Below are 25,464 nucleotides of genomic sequence, written 5' to 3'. Positions count from 1 at the left end.
ACCTCTCACTCGAGATGGTTATAGCAGTTCTCAGCTCTGCCTGAACAACACTTGTGAGACTTTGTGTTATTTTCTTTTCCCAAACACTATAGCTTCTTATTATATTATAATCATAGTCGCTGGATATAGGAAATATATTTTTATATACACAAATATATATTTATATTTAAAATATATTTAGAGAAATATAAATATATTTACAATTTTATATTCATAAAATATATGAATATATATATTTAAAGCATCATGGGTTAATATATTTTTAGAGATCCATGAGTAACTCTGACACACAAAGCAGAGATGAGGACCATAGAATTGGAATATGAAAAATGTTGACCTGTTTTGACATAATCAAATAAGTAATTTCTCTTTGCTTCTTAATCAGGCGTTTCTGGTAAGAATTCAAGAAGGACATCCAAATCCTTGATAAATTAACTCCAGCCTCTAAGAGTATGGTTTATTTGTCAAAATTGATCCCCCTTCAAAATAAATGTGTTTCTCTGTTATTATGCGGAATGATCAAGAATTCTTGAGAAATAAATGGACTTCCAATGATGTTTGTGCTCTCACAATTATATTGTATCCATGAATAATGTATTTGCGTGAGTAAACACGGGGCAAATCTGTGTGGTATAGATTCTGATTTGGGGCCAGACGCTTCTCTGTGTTTCTCAGCCTCTGAACTCATGAACTCTTCCTGACTACATTTCATGTTGTATGCAGGAGGAAGATATGTGCTGAAGAAATTCTTCTCCATCTGCAATTACTTCCTTAGAGCCTTGAAGTCAATACTTAAATATGACTAGGGCAGCACAATGATTGGTCAATAACTCAGTCAACATACACCTGCGATATTAACTCAGGGTATGATTCACGAATGATTCTCTTCCTATTGTAATTGCTGACAGAGTCCTGGCAATGAACCCAGTCTTTCAGAGAAAAGCTGATATTAGGCCAAAGTGATGGATAAAATCTCAGGCAGGACATAAATATATATATATATATATATATATACGGACATTTATTATCTATATAAATATCTAGATAGAGATATACATAGTATGTACTCTATATTTATCTAGATAGATAGGTATAGACATGAATATATAATCTCTCTCTCTCTATAGATATAGACATAGAACAGGTGTATGGAATTCAAATATATTGGGAAAGTATTTCTTCCTGACTTAGCAGTATTTTCTGCTTTATCTCCTTTATCTCCTTTATAACTTTATCTCCTAATGTTTCATAAGATACACACATACATATCCATACATGCGAACACATATACAACATGGCACTGGAGCCCTGGAAAGCCTCCTTTGCCCCTATGTAAATGACACTTTGCATGTCATTTTTATTTTTTAATGGTTAATGAGCTCCACGTAATAATTGCCAGTTTTATGCCACCCCTATGTCCCCTGCTGCAAAAGATCTAATCTATTCGGAGGAAGATAATTGCAGAGCTGTTGAGACAGAAAAGAAATTGCTGCATCTCACCACTGTTGTGCGCCTCCAGCTGCGAGGCAGAGTTGACAGCAACCTTGCATAGCGAACAGTAAAGAAGTCGTTTTGCCTTTTCTTCCTCAGTCTCCGTGGAAGGACATGAGCTATTGCCAGTGGCTGTCGTGGGGCTTTTTTCCACTTTAGAGGTGATCTCAGTTGTCATAACACCGTTTTTGCGAATTTCCACAGTTGTCGTTGTTGATATTGCTGGTGTCCCTGCGGTACTGTCTGCATTCAAAATAGCATAGAAAAAAAGAGGAAAAAACAGTGGCATTATCTTTCCATTTTTGGAAATGTATCACTAATATTACATTCTGCTAATAACGATACTGCTTGTCAACTATGACTCAATCATTTCATGAGGAAATTCACATAGATGACCACATGTAGTTTCATAGACTGATACAAAATATTCAGACAATCCGTGAAAATATGCACAAATGCACTTTAAATGTTTTCTATGGGGTAAATAAACATACCTATAAATTTTTCTTGTTAACACATAGCTTTAGTAAAATAATGTTTACAATGTATTGTACTTTGTGTATACATATTTCCACACAGATGGCTTTTTTAAAAATAAAATAGATGATAAATGTTTTTCAGGTATTTTTAATTTTCTTTACTACTTGTCTTTTTATTTTCCTTCTATATTTTTTCTTTAATTAAAAAAAAGCAAGTATGATCCTTTTGTATAGGTTTGTGAAAAACAAAAAAGAAAAAAATTGAACTTTGATGACATATTGCTTTGTCCAGATTGACAGTTTAGAAGCCCTATTTACAAAGAGATTCAAATTCAACACCAGGTACAACAATCATTAATATACAAATAAGAGGAACTCTAGTCTGGCATATTTATTAAATGCATGCTCTGTACCAGACCGTGTTCTGAGAGTTTGTGACAGTATTCAAACATCAATGGCCGCTCTTTACAAGGAATTCACAGACCAGTCACACCATGTTAATGTCGTATCATTTCAAGTGTTTGATGACCACCAAAGTGTTGATGTGCTGTAACCTTACAACGCTTCTGGCTCCGAAGTCTGATTCTAAATCTGGAGAGGTCAACCTCTAAAGTCAAACTATCTCATCCTAACTCACTTGGGTATACACAGCTCTCATTCCAAATATGCCAATTACCATGATGTTAGCCATATTTGCCATATCCAATAGCAAATTGCAAATGAGCCCTATGCTCATGTCCTTTCTACTCTTATGCTATTTTTTCTGCCTCTCGGCTGGCTGGTTCTTAACCTCTTATTCAAAATATTCTCAGGCTGTCTCTCCAGCTACACTGCTCTTGGAACTGTTTCTCATTCCATATGCTGCTGTGGTCACTATCTAACGCCACACTGAAAAGTCCGTGATAAATGGATTGGGCAGTAGCTATAAAGGACAGTGGTCTGTCTGCAATGAAGGGTTGTCCTCATAAATGTCTACTTCTTGTTAGCTCATGCTATCAAGAGTTGAGCACAGTTACAGGATGGCTTTTAACTTGTATATGGCCTTTGATCCAGACATAGAGGTGTGAATATGTGAGATTGGTTATGGCTTCTTTCCCAAACACGGCATCAGAAACACTAGTCAATAAGAAGAGAAATGGGCTCTTGTTGAGAGGGCTGTTATATAAAACAACTCATCTGGATCTTATTTCCTTTACCTGACACTTCACACACTTTTAATCACTTATTTAACTGCAAAGATCATCGAGTAAGCCTCCTTCAGCGTCATGGAGAATTTCCACCAACACGTAAAAGAAAAAATCACACTGCTGATTAGTCTCTCATGGCTGGAGAAAAATAAATAAAATTACTCTAACATCAAGTTTTGCCACCAGAATACATTTAATCCCTTGAACACTGAATGGCCCATTTCCTGATTAGTTTTTACTTGCCTACTAAGATACGAGGATTAAAATATCAGCTAATAGCCATAAAATATTTCTGAGAACCTAGATATGCCATGAAGCACAAGGACTGCTCTAAGACAGTCTGGTAGCTGTTCACTGCTCCCAATAAACCACAAATGATTGTTTGAAGGCAAGTGCATGTGTGTCTGTGAATAAATAACAAATGCTCAGTTAATTTGCTGTTTTATATGCATAATTTTATTTAACCTTCACACAAACTTGTGCAATAACGAAACATTGGAGGTTAAGGAAATTTCCCAAGGTCACATGAGGAATTTATGGTGAGTCAGGACAAAGTATTTCATGGAACAAAGAAATCAGGGATTTTGGAAAAAAAATTTTTTTGAACAATACTCTTGGCCATGATTGTGATTCTCCATAGTAAGGTCACAAACGGCAGTGGGCTAAAATCATTAAATTATCTTATGATCAGCTCTATGGGGTGTGATGACCATAAATGCAGATATGTCTAAACTTAGTGTGGCCACATACCGGAGCCAGAGTGTGATACTGCGGGCATGTATTTCATTTAAATCTAAGTAAGGATATCTCTAGAAATACTGTACTTCTAACAACTTTTCCTCCGGATTGACAATGTTTATTTTATGCTTTAAAAATCTGAAAATTGTTCATAGTATAGATCATAGTAATCCTAAACTAACTTCCCTATTTACAGTGACATTCAGAGCAAAAGTATACAATAAACAAAACATGATCTTCTACCCCCTGTGACAGCTACATTAGTGTCATTCCCAACCCCAGAGGATAACGCACATTTATACCAAAGACGCTGCAAGATTAGAGATGCCGGATTCTCTATGCCTATGGCTTAGTGAAGTATTAACATTTCTTAAGGCAAGTCCCTTGCATGAGACAGGCTTAGGGGAATTAGTATCAAAACGCTTAACTTCCCGGAGCTTCTACATTGTTGCATCCTTCAGACCACATAGCTGAGCACAGATCTGTTATTTTGTCAAGTTTGCAGTCAATTTGAAAGAAATACAAACAGTTCTATTTCCATTTTAAATTTAATGTATAGATCTTGAGTCCATAAAGGTAGGATTACTATTGATTTATAACAAGACATGGATTTTTCACTTACTATTCATTTATCAGTGGTGCAGGGGAAAGAAGTAAGGTAAATATATTTTAAGATTATGTGGTATTCAAAGAGAATCAACTATTTTATACATTACATAGAAAATTACACATAGCAAAGAGATTTTCCTTAATATGGTACAGTAAATTACCAATTATACATAATTCTTATCCACTTGTTAAAATAGAATCTTAAGCTGGTGACACGTTAATAGTGTACCCTTGATAACGATGTGGTAGGAATTACTTCTGTGATCTTCCTCCTCAAAACTCATAAGCCCTGTCTAACCAAGAGAAAAGCATAAAACAAACTTAAATTTCAGGACATTCTACAAAATTCCTGACCTCTGGTTCCTAAAACTGTCAAGGTCATCAAAACAAGGAAAGTCTGGAAAACTGTAACATCCAGAAGATTCTAAACATAATGTGGTACTCTAGTTGGAACCCTGGGGCAAAAAAAAAAAAGGACATTAGGTAAAAACTTGGAATATCTGAATGACGTATGGACCTTAGTTGACAATAATCTATCAACATTGGTTCATTAGTTGTGACAAATGCACCATAGCAATGTGAGATGTTACCAACAAGGGAAAGTGGGTGCAGGGTATACGGGAACCCTCTGTAATACACTTGCACCTTTACTGCAAATCTAAAACTATTCTAAAACTAAAAGTTTATTAAATTTAAGAAAAATAGAATTATAAGCAGTTAACAAATAGTGCATCATTTCAGTTACTTTGTAGAATCATAGTCAGAAGGGATCTTACTGATTTCATAGTATAGCTTTCTTGGTTTTTAGCTTAAGAAATTTCAGTAAATGTTTTCAAGGTCACATAGAACTCGAGGGTAGAAACTTGGACTTGACATTGCGTCTCCCAATTCCAAATCCAGTATTTGTTACCCTACTTCGCAATGACTCATGTATTCAAATTTGTTCCATCAACATTTGTTAAGCAGTTATTTTGTGCTAGGTTCTATAGTAAGCCATTGAGGATGAAAAGGTCAATAAACATCCATCATGTACTAAGCGGTTTATGAGACATCCCATTATGACTTGAAATAATAATAATAGACTTAACAATCCTTAGTCAGTTTTGCTCATTGCTATATCCTTGCACTTGTACTTGGCACGACAAAGGCACTCAATATTTATTGAAAGAAAACCATGAATGAATGGACAGCAATTATAGCTGATGATTGTAGAAACACTTTTAAAGCATTTACAGGTATTAATTCAATCCTCATAAAAACCTAAGAGGGGCATTCCATTTTTATCCCCATCTTAGAGAAGAAATTGAGGTAGGAAGACATTTGGAGACCTTCCCAATGCCGGAGCTGCCAGCGGTAGTGCAATGATTTGAACTCAGACAGTCTGGCTCAGGAGCTCATGCTCTTCATTTATTTATTTTACTGATAAAATTTTGATTTTTTCATAAAAATAATTGACTATCTCTCTTTCAATTAATTCAAGTTGATCATGATTTATTACACATTTGATGATAACATCTTAAAAATGTGACTTTAAAAGAAACTAACCATGATCGGAGCTAGAGTCAATCATGTGTCTCGTCACCCATTTATGCTAAAGTAGTGAGTTCCTGGAATCCATTTAGCAAGACGGGAGAAAAAAATCCTACAGCTCTCAAATAACCTCTTGTGCAAAATCATAAGACTAACGCACAGGCCTTCCTTAATGCACCTTTTTCTTCTGTTTTTTCCCAAAAGATGAGAAACTAGAATAATGATTCACTTTTCTGAATGTTTCTCAAAGGTGGATTCGATTTCTCTGCACTATTCAGTCAATGACTCCGTAAGAACAACATATGTGACAGGGAGTCAAAATACTGGGTGCAGTTCAGTGGGAAGAGAAAGCCCTAAGATGGTTTGGGTTTGTATTTGTGCACTGTTTTCCTACTAGCACCTGTAGCAAATATTCACTATTGCAACTGTCACTATTTGGCTTTGGCATCAAAAATATTGCCAATACTTTGTGGGACTTTCATTGAGAACGAGAGGGAACTTGTCAGTATTGAGAGTGGCCCATTTGTGGCCCTCATCCTTATAAAAAAGCACTGTAAATACTTAAAAAATAGTCCATAAAGCAAAAGAAAAGATTGCAAAAAATAACAACTTGAATTCCAGATAATAAAATGGAACAGCCAAGTTACATGGTCTGGGTAAGAAATTTATTCTCCTCGTTACAGATCTCATAACCCAAGTGGGAGAACCAGAGGTGAGTTATTTAAGTTTCTTTCCAGGTAACAGAAATTAATATTAAGCCCCAAAGATGCTCATCGTGTTTTCCTGTAGATCGAAGACTTAGAATTATATACAATTTATTTCCTTCTTCCCTGCATGAATTTAAGTCTCACCCAGGCTTGCTAGAAGTGAGCTGAACAGCTGCTTCCTCTTAAATATGCTGACATTCTGAAGTATAAAAAGGTGCTTCGTGACCAAAAAAATCACAAGTTTATAGAAGTTATTACTGGTGGTTTCTTTCCTCTGGATTTTATTTAATTTAACCAACCTTCATTGAGCACAGTAGCATACTCTCAGACACCGGCAGGAATGGCTACAGCATGGGGCTCGGTACTTTTGAGGGCTCTGCATACCATGAGCCGATGAAACAAAAGTCTATTTTTGTGTTTTTTGATGTTGTGAAAAAGTTTTTGGAGAGTTCGATAGCCAACTGAGCAAATGGAAATTACAGGAAAGGGAGATGAGAGCTGAACTGGGTGCCCCAAAGGCCAGAGTATAGAGTTTGACTGTTCACAAGTTTGTATGTGAAATGTTTACAATTGTGTGTGTCCCTATGTGTGTCTCTGTGGATTGTGTATATGTCTACGTGTGTGCATGTGTGGCTATGTGTGTTGAAAGGTGGGAGGAGAGCACAGCCTCTATCTGGAAACCAAGTTTGTTTGTTCAAACTTGGCTGCCTCAAATCGCCAAAATGTATGTCTAAGCAGGCAAAGTCCCCCAAAACATTCCCTCCTTCCCCTCTGCTGAGGTGGCATAGGAAGTGCTTCGAACTGCCTGGAAATCCTGAATCCACAAAAGGAGGTTGCGGAGAAAGGACACCTCCCCCAGCAGGCCACCTGATTTGAGTGGGTCCAGTCACCACTCAACAGGCCTGGCTTTGGGAACAGCTTCTGCCCTGTCCCTGCGGATCTGCAGGGCTTGCGGGGACTTGGCAGGGCTGACTCAGGTGAGTCGATTCCTCATCCTCCAGGCCACAAGGCAATCCCTGGGGTATAGACTACGGGGCTGCTAGGTGAAGCCTGAGGTCCAACGTGTAAATATTTAGCTGGATGGCATATGGTCTCCGTTTGTACTTTTGTCTTGGCCCTGGAACATTTGCGGTGGGCCTGATTGAACCCTCATGTGTGAGACTCTGTGCTAATCAGTGGATGTGAAGATAGAAACACGCTATAGTTTGTATACTAAAGAGTGATGGGCTCTAATACAATGAGAGTGGAGGAAAAATGGATTCATTCTCCTTGAGGAAGATGAACAGGAGGAGGTATCACGAGAAAATGTTAGAAAAATAAGCCGTACTTCAAACTCTGATTTTATCACACCTCCAATGGCCTGTGACTTGGAAGTGTCAAGTAAAAAGTGATCCACTGCACTGTTTTTGATCAAGTGGCACATTTTGTCCTAAAATGATCTGAATGAAACTTGTAGTGTCTTAAGGGATCAGGTGAGTAATTCTTTCTACCTTTACAACATTTAAGCTAGATTTCCCATGTCTTGAACATATTAGAAATTATAGAAAGGCAAGAGATTTCAAAAACTTATAAAACAAAAATATTGAACTGTAACTTTTGTTTTTTTAATTTTCTTTTAAAAGATTGGCACCTGAGCTAACAACTGTTGCCCATCTTTTTCTTTTTCTTTAATTGCTCTTTCTCCCCAAATCCCCCCAGCACATAGTGGCACATTTTAGTTGTGGGTCTTTCTAGTTGTGGCATGTGGGACACTGCCTCAACGTGGCCTGATGAGCGGTGCCATATCTGTGCCCAGGATCTGAACCGGCAAAACCCTCGGCCGCCGAAGCCAAGTGCACAAACTTAACCACTTGGCCATGGGGCCGGCCCATGAAGTGCAACTTTTGACATGCCCAATCTATGGTCTGTTTGAGGCAATTACATCAGGAGTAGATTCATACACAGTGATAATGGTTCTCTGTTGAACTCACTTTGTGCCATGCATACCACATGTACAGATTACCACATAAATTATTTTGATGAAAAGTATTTGAGACAGTGCCTACTTAAAAAAACCCCATAATTCAACTTTGGGATTTCCCTCTTAAAGCCAGGACCAATTAGTTTCACTGGGATTGGCCATTTTTTAGGAAGATCATGTGATTTGAGAGGGTAGTGTCAGATTACCTTTCATTTCATAGGATAACTTATCAGAAATTTAGGTTATACCTATCACTGACTAAAATTTGGGGGCATGAAGGCTAGAGAATTAAGTTTGCCAGGTTAGCATATGGTTGCAGAAGGTTGCAGGTTGAAGGAGGTGGTGATCAGGACCAGACCAAAGAAGGCTGCACTTGGGTCAGGCAACTGAGCGTGGAGCTAATGAGAAGGACAAGGGGCAGGAGGAGCAGACCAAGCAGGAGGGAGATCAGAGGTTCCTGAAGCACAAAGGGCTTAGCCGGAATTGTCTGGTCTCCTGGGGACTTAGGCAGGATCCAACAGTTGGCCAACCAAAGCTGAGATCTACTTTACATCTTTAAACCTTACATCCCTGAAATGTCCCTCAAAATGGACCTCTGGTTTGAACCAAGTAAAAGCAGGCATAAAACTAGGCAAGAGTCACACATACATACACACACACACACACACACACACACACACACACAAGCCAAAAAGAAAAGGCAGAAAGATGTACATGAGCGAAGCAGGGCAATTGACAATGCTAGCCTTAGGAGCTGCGGTAAACTGGAGAGCACATGGTTCCACGACAAAGGCATAATTCATTATACCACTCTACTCAGTTCCTGTCATTTTAGAATACACATCCAGTTCTACCAGTTGCTTTGATTGCTATTGTGAGAAAAGCCAAAAAGTTTATGTAAAATTTCTTAATTTTAAATGTTAGCAACCATGTGTGCATGTGTATGTGTACGTGTGTGTGTGCGTGTGTGTGTGTAAAATCCTGTGTGAGCCAAAATCTTCTCTGTGTTCTGTACAAGCTGTGGGCTGCCAGTTTTGAAAGACACCCTAGGGACACTACGCCTGTGCTCGCAAACACTGCACATTTCCACAATAGTTCAGAGACTCTGGTCATCTGGCTTGACTTACACTCTCCCTCAGAAGGCAAGGTGTCTATTTTAAGGAGGGATACGATGATTGGAGGTAGACTTATTTTTTTTCTGTACCAGATAATCTGCCCTCGTTTCTTTCTTTCGAGTCCACAAGAAGGGACTCACTGTAGGGCAGAAGCCTTGGCATTTCTCAATAGCCACGTGTAAGGGTTCATAACTTACTCTCCCAGTGATGTTTGTGGTTGATAATAGTCACCTCAGCCATCTCTTTCAATGTCTTGTCATGTTGGAACCTTAGTTTCTGAAAGTCAATGAGGATTATATTCCCTACTCCTATAGGATATATATAAACTTGATCTTAGCCAAAGGGCCAAGAAATGATTCCTATAGTAGATATATAAACTCCATGACACGACTACAACACAGCTTGCTACATATTTGATAATTGATAAATATAGAGGCTGCTGTCAACAAATTTGTTCTGTTAGGCATTTGCTTTTCTTTCAAAAGCTGAAGTCATATTCCCATAAGGCACGAGACTGAAAATTGGCTTAGTAATATAAATAGTACATCTCTGACCTGACAACCTAAGTTTTCATTCTTAATCATTTTCATCTTAGAATTTTAAAAACACTGCTCCTTTCACTCTATTTTCTCTATGCTCTTTTGGCTCTCACATCCAACAATGATGGGGTCAAGATGTTGCAAACTTTTGTGAATCAAAAATAATCCTGTTACTGTAAACTAGTGATTCCAAAATTTCAGTATACATCAGAATCACCTGGAGGGTTTGATAAAATACACATTGCTGATTCCTACCTCCAGAGTTTATGATTCACAGGTCTGGGTTGGGGTCTGAATATTTGCATTTCTAACAGGTACCCAGGTAGGGCTGCTGCTGCCGCTTCTCTGAGGGCAACATGTCAAGAACCACCACTGAGAGGTCTGTCAATTAGTGTCTGGTCTAGCTTAATGGGTCTCAACTGAGAGCTATGATGTCTCTTAAACAGAAAGTCATGAACGTAAAAGAGGGAGATGAGGGATCGGTGACCACTGTCCTGTTTTGCCTGTGACTAAGGGAGTTCCTGAGACATGAGACGTTCAGTACTAAAAGAGGAAAAATCCCTGGCAAGAAAGCACAAGTTGATCACCCAACGAAGGAATTCGGAATAAATTAAAAACAATTCTTTAAAAAATATTTTAGATACTACCTAAGCAAGCAACGAGCATTTCTCTTGAAAGATGTATTTTTTGAGATATCTATGATAATAAATGAGAGAGGATGGGGACAGACACATTCAGATCCTTGAAGCAGAGAAAAAGAACTATAGGGCTTAATTCACCTTCCATTTGGCAGCTGAACCAGGAATTCTTTGTAAGCACATAGTCTTCTCTCCCTAATTTAGAGTCTGTATGTTTCCAAGGGAATTTGTTTCCTATATCTTTCACAGAATGTATGCTTCATCCCTTCCAAATGTAAATAAATCCAAAGTAAATTAATTCAAAACTAAGCCAATCAGAAGGCAGGCCTGCTAGGCCTTGGTGGAGTTGAGTGAGTCTGGCCACTGTACACACAATTGATGAGCCACCAAGAAGAAGGGGTGAGTTTTGTCAGAATTTGTGAACTTTCTGATAAATATTACAAAAGAGAAAGGAAGAGGAAGACAAAAAAGAAAATCAATTTATTTCAAAGCTATTTTAAGTGACTTCAATGCCACTAGATTAGGAAGCTGCCTTTTCAGGTTTCAAGTAGAGGTTTTTTTTTTCACCTCAGTAAGGCAGAAGAAAAAAGTCTTTCCAAAACTATGAATGGTAGTTCCTCTGTTCCAAGAGCTTTGAGAGAGAAAAAAGTGCTGTATGCCCCAGGAACGGCTCCCATTTCATTAATGAGAAGGCCTGTGTATTGAAAAACTGTATTCGAAATCTGGCAAAAAGTCAAGGCGTGGCTTTTTAGCAACTGCTTTTGGTGTTTCATCTGTTTAATATATATAGCAGTAATCTTCTTCCTTCTGGCCACGTGCTTAGGCTAAAAGTAAGGGTTTGCCTTGCATCCTTATGTTCTGTAATATCTAACTATCAAGAATTATGACAAGATAAGTCATGAACCTTGAAAGCTTTTACTAATTAAAATTGAACACAAAGTGAGGGAGAGCATGCCTTCTGACTAGTGAATCTAGAATGTGTAGAGAATTGAGAACGTGGGGATAGTCACGCCAAGCCATTTAGGATACAAATCCTTGTTGTAGAATCCTATTAGGCAGCCCATATAATAAAAAGGAAGTAATAATTGTCAGCTCTTCAATTTTTTTTGTACCATGGAGCTGTCTTGAAGAAACAAGCTCTCGTAATGGATGGCACAATGATAAAATATTTAGTGTGGATATAACTTAGAACCTTATCCTATCTGGTCTCAGGCATTTTATTGTATGTGTCAGAGTTACTTAGCAGTTTCATCACAATGTTAGTGTTTCATATATTAACTATTCAGAAAACATTTTAATCACCAGGTAGATACCATGATGTAACTGATCATGCACCTTGCCACAATCCATTTCTCCCACATCTAAATTAAAGGAGTTTTTATCAAATTTCAGGGGGCCAGAAAAAGAATTTTCAGGGAATAAGTTCCACTGGACGAATTATGGGAAATGGTTGGCAAAGATGAGAGGAATACAGAAAGAGAGCAGATCTTTAACGAAATTGAGAAAACATGCTATATATATCTTAATGACAACTTTTCAACAACTACTAAGCATTCTATTTAAACTGTAAACTGTGTTGGTTCAGGACTCTGGACAATTTTTCTCCTCAAAGTAGTTGTTTTCATTTAATGTTAATAAATTTCAGCCAAGAAAAATTTTAAGAGTTGGAGTACACATAAAAATTAGGGGAAAATGTGCACATCAAAACAGAACAGGTAAAATCAGAATTCTACTCATTATTTATGAAAAGGTTGGCTGCTTAAAAAATAATAGAATTGACTGGAAAACAATAAAATTCTACAGCAAAAGCCTCTTTTCCCCAGCAAAGCCAACAGACTATATCCAAGATGGTAAGAGTCCCTTTTTATCTACAGAAATCACATAAACCAGATTTTCATGAAATCCCAAATATAAAATTATCTCTCTACTATTTCAATAAACTATCACACTGTTCCAGAAATTCTAAGCTACAGCAGACTGCCTCTTGCACAATAATTCACCACACCACATATTCCTCTTTTTGTTTTTAAGAATACATTCATTGTAATTGTATCATCATTTCATCAAAACACTAATTGAAACACTGAAAAATACATCAATCTCTCTTTTGTCTAATTGATGCAGAATAACCATTTTGATTTTCCCTAGGCCTCATTTAAGAGACTAGTTATTTGGCATTATTTAAACAGCTTCAAATCTAATTGTTTATTTTAAGTATAAAGTTAGGGGGAAAAAGGGCTTCTTCTTGGTTAGTTCTATCAACAAACATAATATAATACTTTAAGACAAATATTTTTTAAGGTAGAGCTGTGTTAATAAAGGATATACTGTCTGAGAATTAATATCAAAATAAATGTGGGTTATCTCTGAAGGTTAGCACTGGCCAATCTGATCCTGTAGAATGCTAAATATTTTTATAGCTACAAAAGCATAGAAATCTAGTCCCACGCCACCCGACCTCCCAAATGATGATGGTATTTCTATTCCATTTCACCCTTTGGAATCTCATTTCATTTCATGAGTCAAATAAGAACACCATATTAGAGACTATATGATATAACTAGAGGTTCTGAAATCTCATCATTAATTTAGATAAAATAATTTTAAAATGCCATTCTTCTTTTTTTAAAGGTATGCTATTTTTGGTGAGGAAGATTGGCCCTGAACTAACATCTGTTGCCAATCTTCCTCTTTTCTCTTTTCTCCCCAAAGCCCCAGTACCCCAGTACCTAGTTGTATATCCTAGTTGTAGGTCCTTCTAGTTCTTTTATGTGGAGTACCACCTCAGCATGGCTTGCCGAGTGGTGCTGGGTCCACGTCCAAGATCAGAACCAGTGAACTCTGGAGCGCCGAAACAGAGAGTGCGAACTTAACCACTATGCACCACGGGGCTGGCCCCTAAAATGTAATTCTTCATCAAGCCTTAGAAAAAAGTCATTATTTTATTTTGGATGCACATTTGTATAGCTGTTTTTAATTATCACTATTTCTATCACTTTTAACCAAAACCCAACCATGAAAATTAAAATTAAAAGCCAGGACTTTCCACTTTGCTTTATAGATCAATTTTTAAAAATTCATTTTCTTAGGATAGAAGGTTTCCTTCTTATGTATCCTGTTTTCCGTTTTAAATCAACATTAGGTTCTTTGGAAGACGTCTCCCTAGAAATGGGAAAGCCTTGCCATGATGTGTGACTTGTTTTTGTTCACATTCTTACTGGCAGGCGCCTCTTGCTCAGGGAGGAAGCCAGGCAAGAATGCTAGCAGTCCAGGGCTGGATGTGTGGAGTCAAAAGTCTGAGTAGACACGGAGTATGCAAGGCAGAGACCACATCCGAGACTGGCACTTGAAAGCCTGTTGCCAAGCAGTCAAGATGACAGCCAGGTCACGACAGCCAATTCACAGGGCTGCAGAGAGAAGTCAGAGCCAGAAGGCCAGCTGGGCGAGAAGAAACAGCCCTGGGGTATTTGAGGACATGGCTTAAGATCACAGCAGGCAGACAAGGTGGTGACCTTGTCAGTTTATTTTTAGCATGAAGGTCTTACCTTTTGGACAGCCCTGTTGTGGTTTTACTGAGGAAAGTGTACTCATGGCCACTACCTGCGCCTCCCAGAGAAGGACAGAAGCAGCAAAAGAGGGGATGGTAGCTGTGTGTCCACAGACTTTGGGCTTTATGCCCCTGGATCACACTAGAGGAAACTGGAATGAGCCGGGAGGCAAGCACAGGGCTGGTGCTCAAGCTCCTTTCTTTTCTCCTCTTTTGCTCAACTCCCCTACTGCCTACCTCATCAAAAATAAAATAACAGTATAAATAAATAACTAAACACATGTATGTATGCATTTCTCCCTGTGAAAGTTCAATTTGCTCCTTTAAGGCACCTCTCATCAAGGACATTTCTAGAGAAAGCAAATTAAAAACTTTCCAGATTGGCTGGGGGGTAAAAAAAAGAAAAGTGACCAAGGATCAGGCAGGTTGGCTAATAGAGCTGAGTGGTATGATCTGGTTCAGTCAAATCATGTGTTCTCAGGAGCTCATCCAAAGAACATCATTGCTTAGGCCTAGCTTTGCAAAAATACAATGTTTTTTTTTACCGAAATTGAAGCCCAAAATAAATTTACCTAGATAATTGACATGTACAGATAATTCTAAGTGTTGTGGGAATTCTTGGGAAATGCTTAGATGTTGAAAAAAAAATGTATTTTATTTTCATACAAATTTATTTTCACTTGACACCTGAAATATGCATTTTTGGCACTGCAATGCTATAATTTCAGTAGCCATTTGCTTTTACTTTAACACTTCAGAGAAATTCCACTGTGACCTAACCTTCAAAATACAATTCCAAAGCCAGTAAATGTCTCTTCTCTGCTGACTTGTCTCTCTGGGTTAATACACATTTCTCAGACTGGAAGATGAATTAACTTAAGTTAAATAGATCTGAACGAGGTAGAAATTATTTGTATTTGCTTATTAACTCTGCTTTTTGCAAGACAAGATAAAACCAGAAAGAAAAGAAGCAAGAGAGGCATGTGTCTTATTTGCCCTTCTAAATTACAGATTTTATAGGGAAAGAACTTTTGTGAGCTTCTCTTCTTAAAGGATATTTTTATCAGTCAGTCCAGATGGATCAATATGATGAACCAATCCATAGGATTTGGATGAAATTCTTCTCTTTCGATCTCTGAAGATCTCATCTTCGCAGATGCTCCATTTCTCTTGAAGGATATAGCCTGTTAAGATTTCTGAGATGCTAATGGAAAAGGTGCCATCCAATATGATGATTTATGAATTCTGATGTGAATATTACTGAAACATGCATATGAATGGTAAATGCCAGAAAAGTCTATAGCTGAGTTTCAAGATATATGTTACACAGTATACTCAAAATGACAGATAATGAACACATCACTCAAAATGAGATAAAGAGTGCTTCTTCAACTACTTTTATGTCTCATTATTTTTTGCTATTTTAAATTATGCATGATATAGAGTGGCTGTCTCTAGTTAGTCCAACAACCTAGCTGTCTAGTTTTATAAATCCTTATTCTAAATGTCATTACTCTTACATGAATCAGCTATAGGTATAACAATGCATTATCTCAAAGGAAAACTCAAATAATGACAAAATTAAATAAATGTATGATAAAGAAGATGTAAAAGATGCAAGATAATGGTAATGACCTATATACTTTTTAGTTCTTTTTGGTTTTAAATAAATGTTGTAGACACTCCTCTCTTTTTATCCTCAACACTATGAGATAGACATACTGAGATATACTGTGAGATAGACATGAGTGTTCTTGTTTTATAAAAGAGAAAACTGGCTTATTGATATAAAGTCAATTGCTAGAACCATGTAGCTATTGTCAGTACCAAGAGTTTTAGGATTTGTTGTTGCCACCTGGTAGAAAATATTATCTTTGATCATTAAGAGTTAAGTGTAAAAATATTACCTAATATCAATAGAACTTTGCAGAATCATATCGTAATAATTTCTTATTTCTACAAAAATATTATTGCTGAGACAATATGTATGAGTAGAACACATTATATATTTAATTTTGAACTAATTTTACAGTACTTAGAATAGAGACATATGTATTAAATGTTTTCGTCTAGTAATATTACTATATTATTTAAATTTAATGAACCATGTCAGATTTTCAATACCTACTCATCATATTTACTAAAGTTTCTAGCCTAGTTTTAGAAATTGTAATCATTTAAAACATAAACAGACTAATACATCCTTTTAAAATTGGGGTCAGATCATATCACTTTTCTCAAACTACCACAATGGCTCCCTATTTCACCTCAAGTAAAAGCTAATGTCCAACTGAAAGCTTTCCCCCTTAGATCAGGAACAAGACAAGGATGCCCCTCTCACCACTGCTGTTCAACATGGAAGGTCTAGCCAGGACTATTAAGCAAGAAAAAGAAATAAAAGGTATCCAGATTGGAAAGAAAGAATTAGAACTCTCTCTCTTCAGAGATGACATGATCTTTTATATAGAAAACGCTAAAGAATCAACTAAAAAAGAAATTAGAACGAATAAACAAGTTCAGCAAAGTTGCAGAATACAAGATCAATGTATAAACATCAGCTGTATTTCTATACACTAGCAATGAAAAATCTGAAAATAAAATTAAGAAAATAATTTGATTTACCATAGCATGAAAAAGAATAAAATACTTAGAAATAAATGTAACCAATGAAGTGCAAGACTAGTACACCAAAAACTACAAAACGTTGCTTAAGGAAGTTTTAAAACATCTAAATAAATGCAAAGACATTTATTTAATCTCAAAACTTATTAAAAAGCTACAGTAACCAAAATAGTGTGGCATAAGGATAGGCAGACATAAAGATCAATGGAATACAAAGGATAGTCTAGAAATAAATCCATACATCTATAGCCAATTGATTGACAAGGGTGACAGACCATTCAATGGGGAGAGAATAGTCTCTTCAACAAATGGTCCTGGGACAAATGGATAACCACATGCAAAAGAATGAAGCTGGACCCCTGCCTCACACCATATATCACTCAAAATGGACCAACAATCTAAAGGTAAAAGCTAAAATTATAAAACTCTTATAAGAAAACAGTTGTAAATATTTGTGATCTTGGATTAGGCAATGGTTTCTTAAAAATGATATTAAAAGCACAAGACCTAAAAGAAAAAATAGATAAGTTGGACTTCATCAAAATTAAAAACTTTTGCATGTCAAAGACACTATCATAAAAAGAGATAAAAACAACCTACAGAATGGGAGAAAACATTTGCAAATCCTATATCTGATAAGGCTCTAGTGTCCAGAATATATAAAGAACTCCTACAACTCAACAATAAAAAGACAAACAGCACAATTAAAAAGTGGAAAAAATATCTAAATAGACATTTCTCCAAATAGGATATACAAATGGCCAGTAAACACATGGAAAGATGTTCAACATCATTAATCATTAGAGAAACGCAGATCACAATCACAATGAGATATCTTTTCACACCCACTAGAATGGCTATAATAGTGATGAAAAATTAGATTACACAAAAAAAAGAAAATGCAAGTGTTAGTAAGGATGTGGAGAAATTGGAATCCTCATACATTGCTGGTAGGAATATAAAATGGTGCAGTGTCTGTGGAAAAGTTTGGTAGTTTCTCAAAAAGTTAAATATAAAATTAACATATGACTCAGTAATTCCACTTCTAAGAATATACTCAAGAAAAATGAAAGAATATTTTTACACACAAACTTGTAAATTAATGCTCATAGAAGCACTTCCATAACTGCCAACAACCAAGGTGTCCATCAATTAATGAAGGGACACACAAATGTTGTATGTCCATACAATGGAATATTATTCAACAGTATAAAGAAATGAAGTGCTGATACTTGTTACAACATGGATGAATCTTGAAAGTATTATGCCAAGTGAAAGAAGTCAGTCACAAAAGACCACATATTGGATGATTCCCCTCACAGAACAGCCAAATCCACAGAGACAGAAAGTAGATTAGTGGTTGCTAGGGAATGGGGGGAAAGAGGAATTAGGAGGCACACGGTTTCTTTTGGTGGCGATGCAAATGTTCTGAAGTGAGATAGTTGTAATGGTTGTGCAACACTGTGAATATACTGAAAACCTCTAGATTGTACACTTTGAAAGGGTTAAAACAGTGAATTATGTTACGTGAATTTTATCTCTATAAAAAAATTATTTTGGAAGCTGATGTCCTGGCGATGGCCAGAAGGTCCTATGCGTTCTCATCCTCCATTGCCTATCTGACTTTGTCTTTTTCTATCTTCTCTTTTGTTGCCTCTGGAACAATCACGGTGCACTGGCCTCTTGCTCCTCTTCAAGCTCTCCAAGCATGCTCCCGCCTCAGAAACTTTGGGTTCGCTGTTCCATCTATTTAGAATACTTTTCCCCAGATAGTCCCATTACTCATCCCCTGTCCATATTTAAGTCTGTATCCCTTCTCAAGGAGACCTAACCCTACCTCCCTGAATCAGTCTGTATCCCTCCACCCATGCCTCTAACTCCTCTTGCTCGTCCTCGCTTTCTTCTTCTCCATAGAATATTCCACGTTCAAATACACTACAAAAGAAAATAACCTGAGTTGTTTATTGTCAGTCTCCCTTCAGTGGGATGTAAACTCTACAAGGTCAGGGGTTTTTAGTGGTTTTGTTCTCTGCTGATCCTTAGCGTTTAGAATTGTATCCGAAATATAATAGATTCCCAATGAATATTTCTAGAAAGAACAAACAAAACAGCCCAGGAAATAAAATGATGCTTGGAAAACGCAGAATGAACAGTAGGAGGAGGCAGAGAAAGACCCAACATCAGTGTGTGACTGCATTTGTGTGGACATCATTTTGTAATCACTTTAAAATTTCTTCTTTCTTTGGTTCGAGTGTGATTTAATTAGGTGAATTAAGAAAAGTGGTTACGATTTTTTAAAATGAAGAATATTGTTACATGATTTCTGAGGTCCCTTCCAGCTCTAAAATATGATGCTCTGAAAAACAGGATGTTTATAAAAACTCAGCTGTAAGATCCACAGAATTTCTAAAGAAGTGATTAATACGTTAATTTGAGAATTACAAACAAGTAACTCTTCACTAGCCCTGCTGTTACAAAAGGCCAATAGCTAAATTAGATAGGGTACATGCGGAAAATTTTTTTCTGCATTTGGAAGTTATGCCAGGAATCAGATCAAGGCATTATTGCTACACCTTCTTTAACTTTTTCCTTTTCCATTCTGCTAGGTCAGGAAGAAAGAGATGACATAGTCCAGAAAAGAAAGTTTCCGAGACTCTTGGGGGAAAAAAATCCAAACAACTAAACTTCAAGCAGCTAAAAAAGAGATTAAGATAAAAGCTAATAATGCAAAAACAAAAAAGATCATAGGAAAATTTGAACTCTCAAGCATCAAGTTGCTTTGTATAACCTAGGAAATGTGACCCAATGTTAAGAAACATATTGAGGTTCTCTCTTTAAAACCATAGGTAAAAACATTTTTAAAAAGTTTACTTTTACTAAATATTATGGCTCTTTAAATTTATTCTAAACCTAAATGAATTTTACACATATTAGTAAGACTAGTTAATAGTTATAATTTATCTTTATCCATCGCATGTGTTTTGGTTTTTTGTTTACAGAAACACCATCATTGAGTAAAAATACACACTAAAACTTTTTTCCAGTTAGTTAATTCTATGAGGAGTCTACCTGCTAAGAGTATCAACCTAGGGAAACCTTACAAGCAACTTTTGACCTGGTAGCTGAGAACAAATAGTCTCAAACCTAATAGCCAATAAGGTGGTGCAGCCACTTGGTAAAACATTTTGACACAGCTTCTCAAAAGGTTAAGCATAGAGTTACCATATGACCCAGCAATTCCCATCCTACCCAAGTCCACACATACTTAAGAGAAAGGAAAACATATGTCCACACAGAAACTTGCACACAAATGTTCATAGCAGCATTATTCATAATACCCAAAAAGTGGAAAAATCCTAACGTCCATCAACGGATGAAAGGAAAAGTAAAATGTGGTATACCCATATAATGGATAATTATTCTGCCCTAAAAAGGAATGAAGTCATGATACATGCCACATCATGAGTAAACCTTGAAAACATTATGTTATAGAAAAGAAATCAGTCACAAAATACCAGGTATTATGTGATTCTATTCATATGAAATATCCCGCACAGGCAAGTCTACAAAGGCAGAATTAGTGCTCGCCAGGGGAGAGCGGATTCGGGGGGTAATGGAGAGTGACTGCTAATGGTTTGGGGTTTCTTTTGAGAGTTTTAAAATTGATTGTGGTGATGAGTGCACAACTATGTGCATATACTAAAAACCATGGAATTGTACACTCAAAGTGAGCAAATTCTATGGTATATGAATTATACCACAAGAAAGCAGTTACTAAACAACAGTAATAAGGTGTGAAAATTCCTCTTAAATTCTAGCTCCTTCATTTCTGGTTTACTATGAGGAAGCACGACCAAAAGCTGACTCCTGTCACCTGGGAGGATAAGATGGGAGCAAAGATTATATCAAATCGTATATTGGTGCAGTGCTGGCCTCCAGGAGAATCAAGAGCGGGCAGGGCCCCTGTGCTACTTATGCCTTCAGGTTGCTCTCTTGGGAGGTTGAGCCACATGAACCAATACACGCAAATGGAGTGGTAGTCTTCATGTATCTCAAGCCAAAAAGATGCTCCTAAAAGACAACTATCATCAATCCTCTGCTAAAAATCTTGTAGAACAAAATCTAAACTACTCTGTGTAATATACCAGTCTGGCTCTTGAAAGTTCTCTAGCCTCAATTCCAGCTCCTCACCCACACCCTACATGTTAATGCCATCAAACCATCCTCCAAATGCTATGTTCTTTCCCAGCTTCGTGTGTACTCTTTGGCCAAGGCCCAGCACAAATGTCATTGTGGAAGTTCGGTGATTCCTTCTCCATATGCTTATAACATCTTGTCTATATTCCTATTTGGGTCCTAATCATGTTACCGTAATTATTGTTTAAATTAATGATCTTTTCCCCAGACTTTGAGTCTCACAAGGGCAATATCTGGTACATGGTAAGTGCTTCAATAAAGCACTTATTATTTGGCTGGACGGATGAACAATTGAATCCACTGTTGCATTTAACTATCTCTGCTTGAAATCTCTGCTTGACATCTCTGCTCTACAGGAAAGCAGGGGGAGGGTGGAATGAAACAAGACTTTATAAATGAAATGTAAGTTTAAAGTGATTTAAATGGTGCGGGCAATCACAAATTAAATGCGGGGACAATGGCGTGGAATAAGGACAAGATTAACAGTTAGGACATGTTTTACTCTCAATGAGTTCTCAATCCCCATAAGAGAGCATTCCATCACGCTGAGTATATTTTATTTTTAAACAACACGGCCCATAAACACAAGTCAACTACCTCATCTAGTGCTCACTCAATGTACCATAATCTATTGTATTGCTTCAGGAAAAATGGAATAGGCTGGGCATTCAAGAGAGATGGAATGTCTGCACCAAATTGCCTCCTTTCTAAGATATGTTCAAGGGTGATGGGGATAATACCCAATTTTCACCTTAGGTGAAGACTTTAGACCCCTACTCCCATGTAAGAGTGGATTCTACGCTCTAAGTCTGGGAATATGAAATTCTGTTCCAGGTCCTGGACCTACCACCTACAACCCAGTGTCGCTTCACAGCCTCGGCTGCAACAAGCTTCAGCCCACATCACTAATATTATTGGCTTCTGCTAAATCTCCTGTCAAATTGTCTGAATTCTCAGTCGATTAACTCTGAATATGAAGCTCAGCTTTTTGTGCCCATGTTTCTGTTGGTGCTGTTTACATAGGATTCTCCAGAAACTCAGGCCTGACCTCAGTTTCATGCTCGAATGCTCTTTTGGAAACATCATCTTTTTTTTTTTTCCAGTGCTAGACAAAATAAAACTCAAACATAGATTAGTGTTGTATGCACTAGCTTGCAGGCACGACTGACGTAAATTTAGAGCCGAGTGTTTGGGTTTCTATATCTGCCTGAAATTCAGATGTTCCAGCCTAACACTCGTGTAACTATTTCATAGATATCAGATCATGTGAGAAATAGTGTGGAGAGCCATAAAGCAGTTGGTGGATATTGAGTATTTATCATTTACCTTTGCTTATACCAGATTATATTCAATATAAAGTTTTAACAACATGCTTTTAAATTATGTACTTCAATGGGGACAAAGGAATAAAGCAATTGATTTTTCTTTAAAATATTACACTGCATGCAGCTTTGAAATTAAATTTTTGTATATTATCTTGTGACGAAGCTACAACAAATAGGTCCTTTAATAAACACACAAGTGTTTACACGTGTGGTCTTTGTGCTGCGTATGTAAAGAAATAATATTTTATGTCATTTTCTATCAACTACAAAAATTTTTAAGGAAAGAAGATAGAACACAGGTGCCTATTAGAGCAGTTGTAATCTCTAAACTTGATGGTATTCTAATTTGATATAGAGTCACAATGTAGAACTTTCTAGGGATAAGAGGAATTAATAAGGGCAACTAGATTTGTGATCTAGTTCCTAAAAGACTTGACTTATCTTTCTGGCATGAAAAAACTACACAATTGATTGCCTTAATAATATCTAAGATTTGTTTAGCACTCTAAAATTTGGTAAATGGTTTACATCCATTCATTCCCACAAAATTCTTTAAAACCAGAAGAGGCACTATTTTTGCTTCTTCTAAAACGTGGAAACAAAAGTTCGGAGACCAGCTGTCATGGAACTAACTGGAAGAGACAGAGAAATTTACTTCAGAGCTGATGCTGATGCCTATGGTGCTTGCTTGCAACTAAGTAAATCAAGTCAAGAGAAAAAATTTAACTTATAAGTAGAGATAGATAGGTAGGTAGGTAGATAAACAGCTAAATGTTATTTTAAGGATAAAAAGTGAACATTAAAATATGTGTAAAACGATGCCATAAGTAAAGGGCAAGTTTTAGGAGGCTACGGATAAAAACATAATGCAAGCAAGAGACAAAATAAATTAAAACAAATTTTAAGTGCTATAAGGTTTGAATTATATAAAGCTACCTTAGAATTATATAATATTATAATTATTATAATTATATGATATATATGATTATAATTATATTATATAATTATAATAACTATGTACTATATATTATAAATAATTATATAATTTATATAATATACAACATATAACTACATATAATTGTATATAATAATAATTATAGAATGTTTTACATAGTAAGCTAAAAAGGCAAGCAGGCAGCACCAAGTAAAACAATCTTTAAAATATTGTTTGATGAATGAGGCTGGCCCTGTGACCTAGTGGTTAAGTTTGGCGCACTCTGCTTTGGCGGCCTGGGTTCAGTTCCCAGGTGCGGACCTACACTACCCATTAGCGGCCATGCTGTGTTGGTGGTTCACATACAAAATAGAGGAAGATTGGCACAGCTGTTAGCTCAGGGTGAATCTTCCTCAGCACAAGAAAACAAAACAAAATATTGTTTGATGAAGAAAATATACAGATTTAAAAGACTAAAAATGTAGACTAAGCTACACTAATATTAAGGGTAATACCTATAATTTTACTAGTCTAGGTAATTAAAATAGTAAATATACAAAAAATAAAGTAGATTAAGAGGAAAAATAAAGAACACAAAATATTGAATAACATAAGATTACAAAACATTACATGTAATGTGATCCCATTTTTATTAAAAATATATCCCATATGTTTTTAAAGGGAGACTAGAAGGAAATATAAATGATTGACACAATCTCTTTCTGTATTAAAAAACATATCCAATGTATGGCTTTCACAACTAGAAAAAATACTAATTCGTTAAAATAATGAAGATACAGAGAGCATGGGCAGTGGCTCAGCAAGGTAGTCACTCAAAGCCCAGTGGCTGAGCCCCACACAGAAGGGCACTCGGGGAGCCGCACAGTCCTGAGGGCCTCCTCAGTGCTGAATGCCACAGTGGAGTGAGGAGCAGCTAAGCCCCTTCAGACCTGACCTGGAAGACACAGCTCTCTGTAACAGCTGGCTAGTTTTCTCTCACCCGTGCCTCCAAACACACTAGCCTTCTCCAGAAATGTCTACAGATAGGATAAGATGCCCATTTCCAGCTGGTTACATGAGAGCCCATAGACCTGGGAACCAAGAGAAATCTCTTCAGATCTGAGGTCCCTCACTTTTCAGTGACAGATCTTACTAGATAAAATCCGAGCTTATGGATAGGGTCAAATGTTTACAGTTTTAGAGATTTCATTTTCTTCCCAGATTTGTACTATCATATAGTGTACTCTTGGGAGAGCCACTTGGCCTCAGTTCTTCATATGCAACAGGAATAAGAGTACGTGTCCCACCCTATCTTATTTATAGGAGGCGGCAGCACACGCAGATGGAACAACTGAAACAAAGCAAGGAGCTAAGCTGAAGGAAGTGAAGTTAACAATCGCCTTAAACTTATTTAAATCCCTACCTAAAGGAAATACTTTAGATTACGGTATTCTCAGGGTATGTGACAAAGTAATGCTTCAAACACATAAAGCAGATTTTTGAGAAAGTAATTGCAGAAATTTCAAAATAACTTTATAACCAGTGACTGGAAGTTCAATGCAGAGTAACACATTATATACATATATGTTTCTGTTAACTACGTAATCCTATATTCTCAAATGGAACACCAAAAGCCTTCTTTTAAATGGGTCTAACTTGAGGAAAATAAATCTTAATGCTAGTAAATGCATTTTTACATTTAAAAAAACAAAAATATATTCCTATGTTCTCTCTCTCTGTCTTTCTGTCTGGCTGGCTTTCCCTCTTGTAGGCGCACACAAACACACACACACACACACACACACACACACATGTATGGCCAAGGAACCTCAAACACTCAAATGCT

The 25,464-nt window shown here is 36.7% G+C and overlaps 1 protein-coding gene across 3 annotated transcripts in view; it reads right to left on the bottom strand.

The window, feature by feature from the left end:
- The window catches only part of ZNF385D (zinc finger protein 385D), an 801,336-nt gene that overhangs the window by 17,339 nt on the left and 758,533 nt on the right, over positions 1–25,464 (bottom strand). For all 3 annotated transcript variants that reach the window (XM_070575952.1, XM_070575954.1, XM_070575953.1), the window contains one exon: positions 1,501–1,734. In XM_070575952.1, the coding sequence (XP_070432053.1) occupies positions 1,501–1,734 (234 nt within the window). The remainder of the gene's footprint in view (positions 1–1,500; positions 1,735–25,464) is intronic.

Source organism: Equus przewalskii, chromosome 15 (genome assembly GCF_037783145.1).
Source record: "Equus przewalskii isolate Varuska chromosome 15, EquPr2, whole genome shotgun sequence".
In the NCBI taxonomy this organism is placed as follows: Eukaryota; Metazoa; Chordata; class Mammalia; order Perissodactyla; family Equidae; genus Equus; species Equus przewalskii.
The sequence above is the reverse complement of the archived record's forward strand: the minus strand, read 5'-3'. Positions and strand labels throughout refer to the sequence as shown.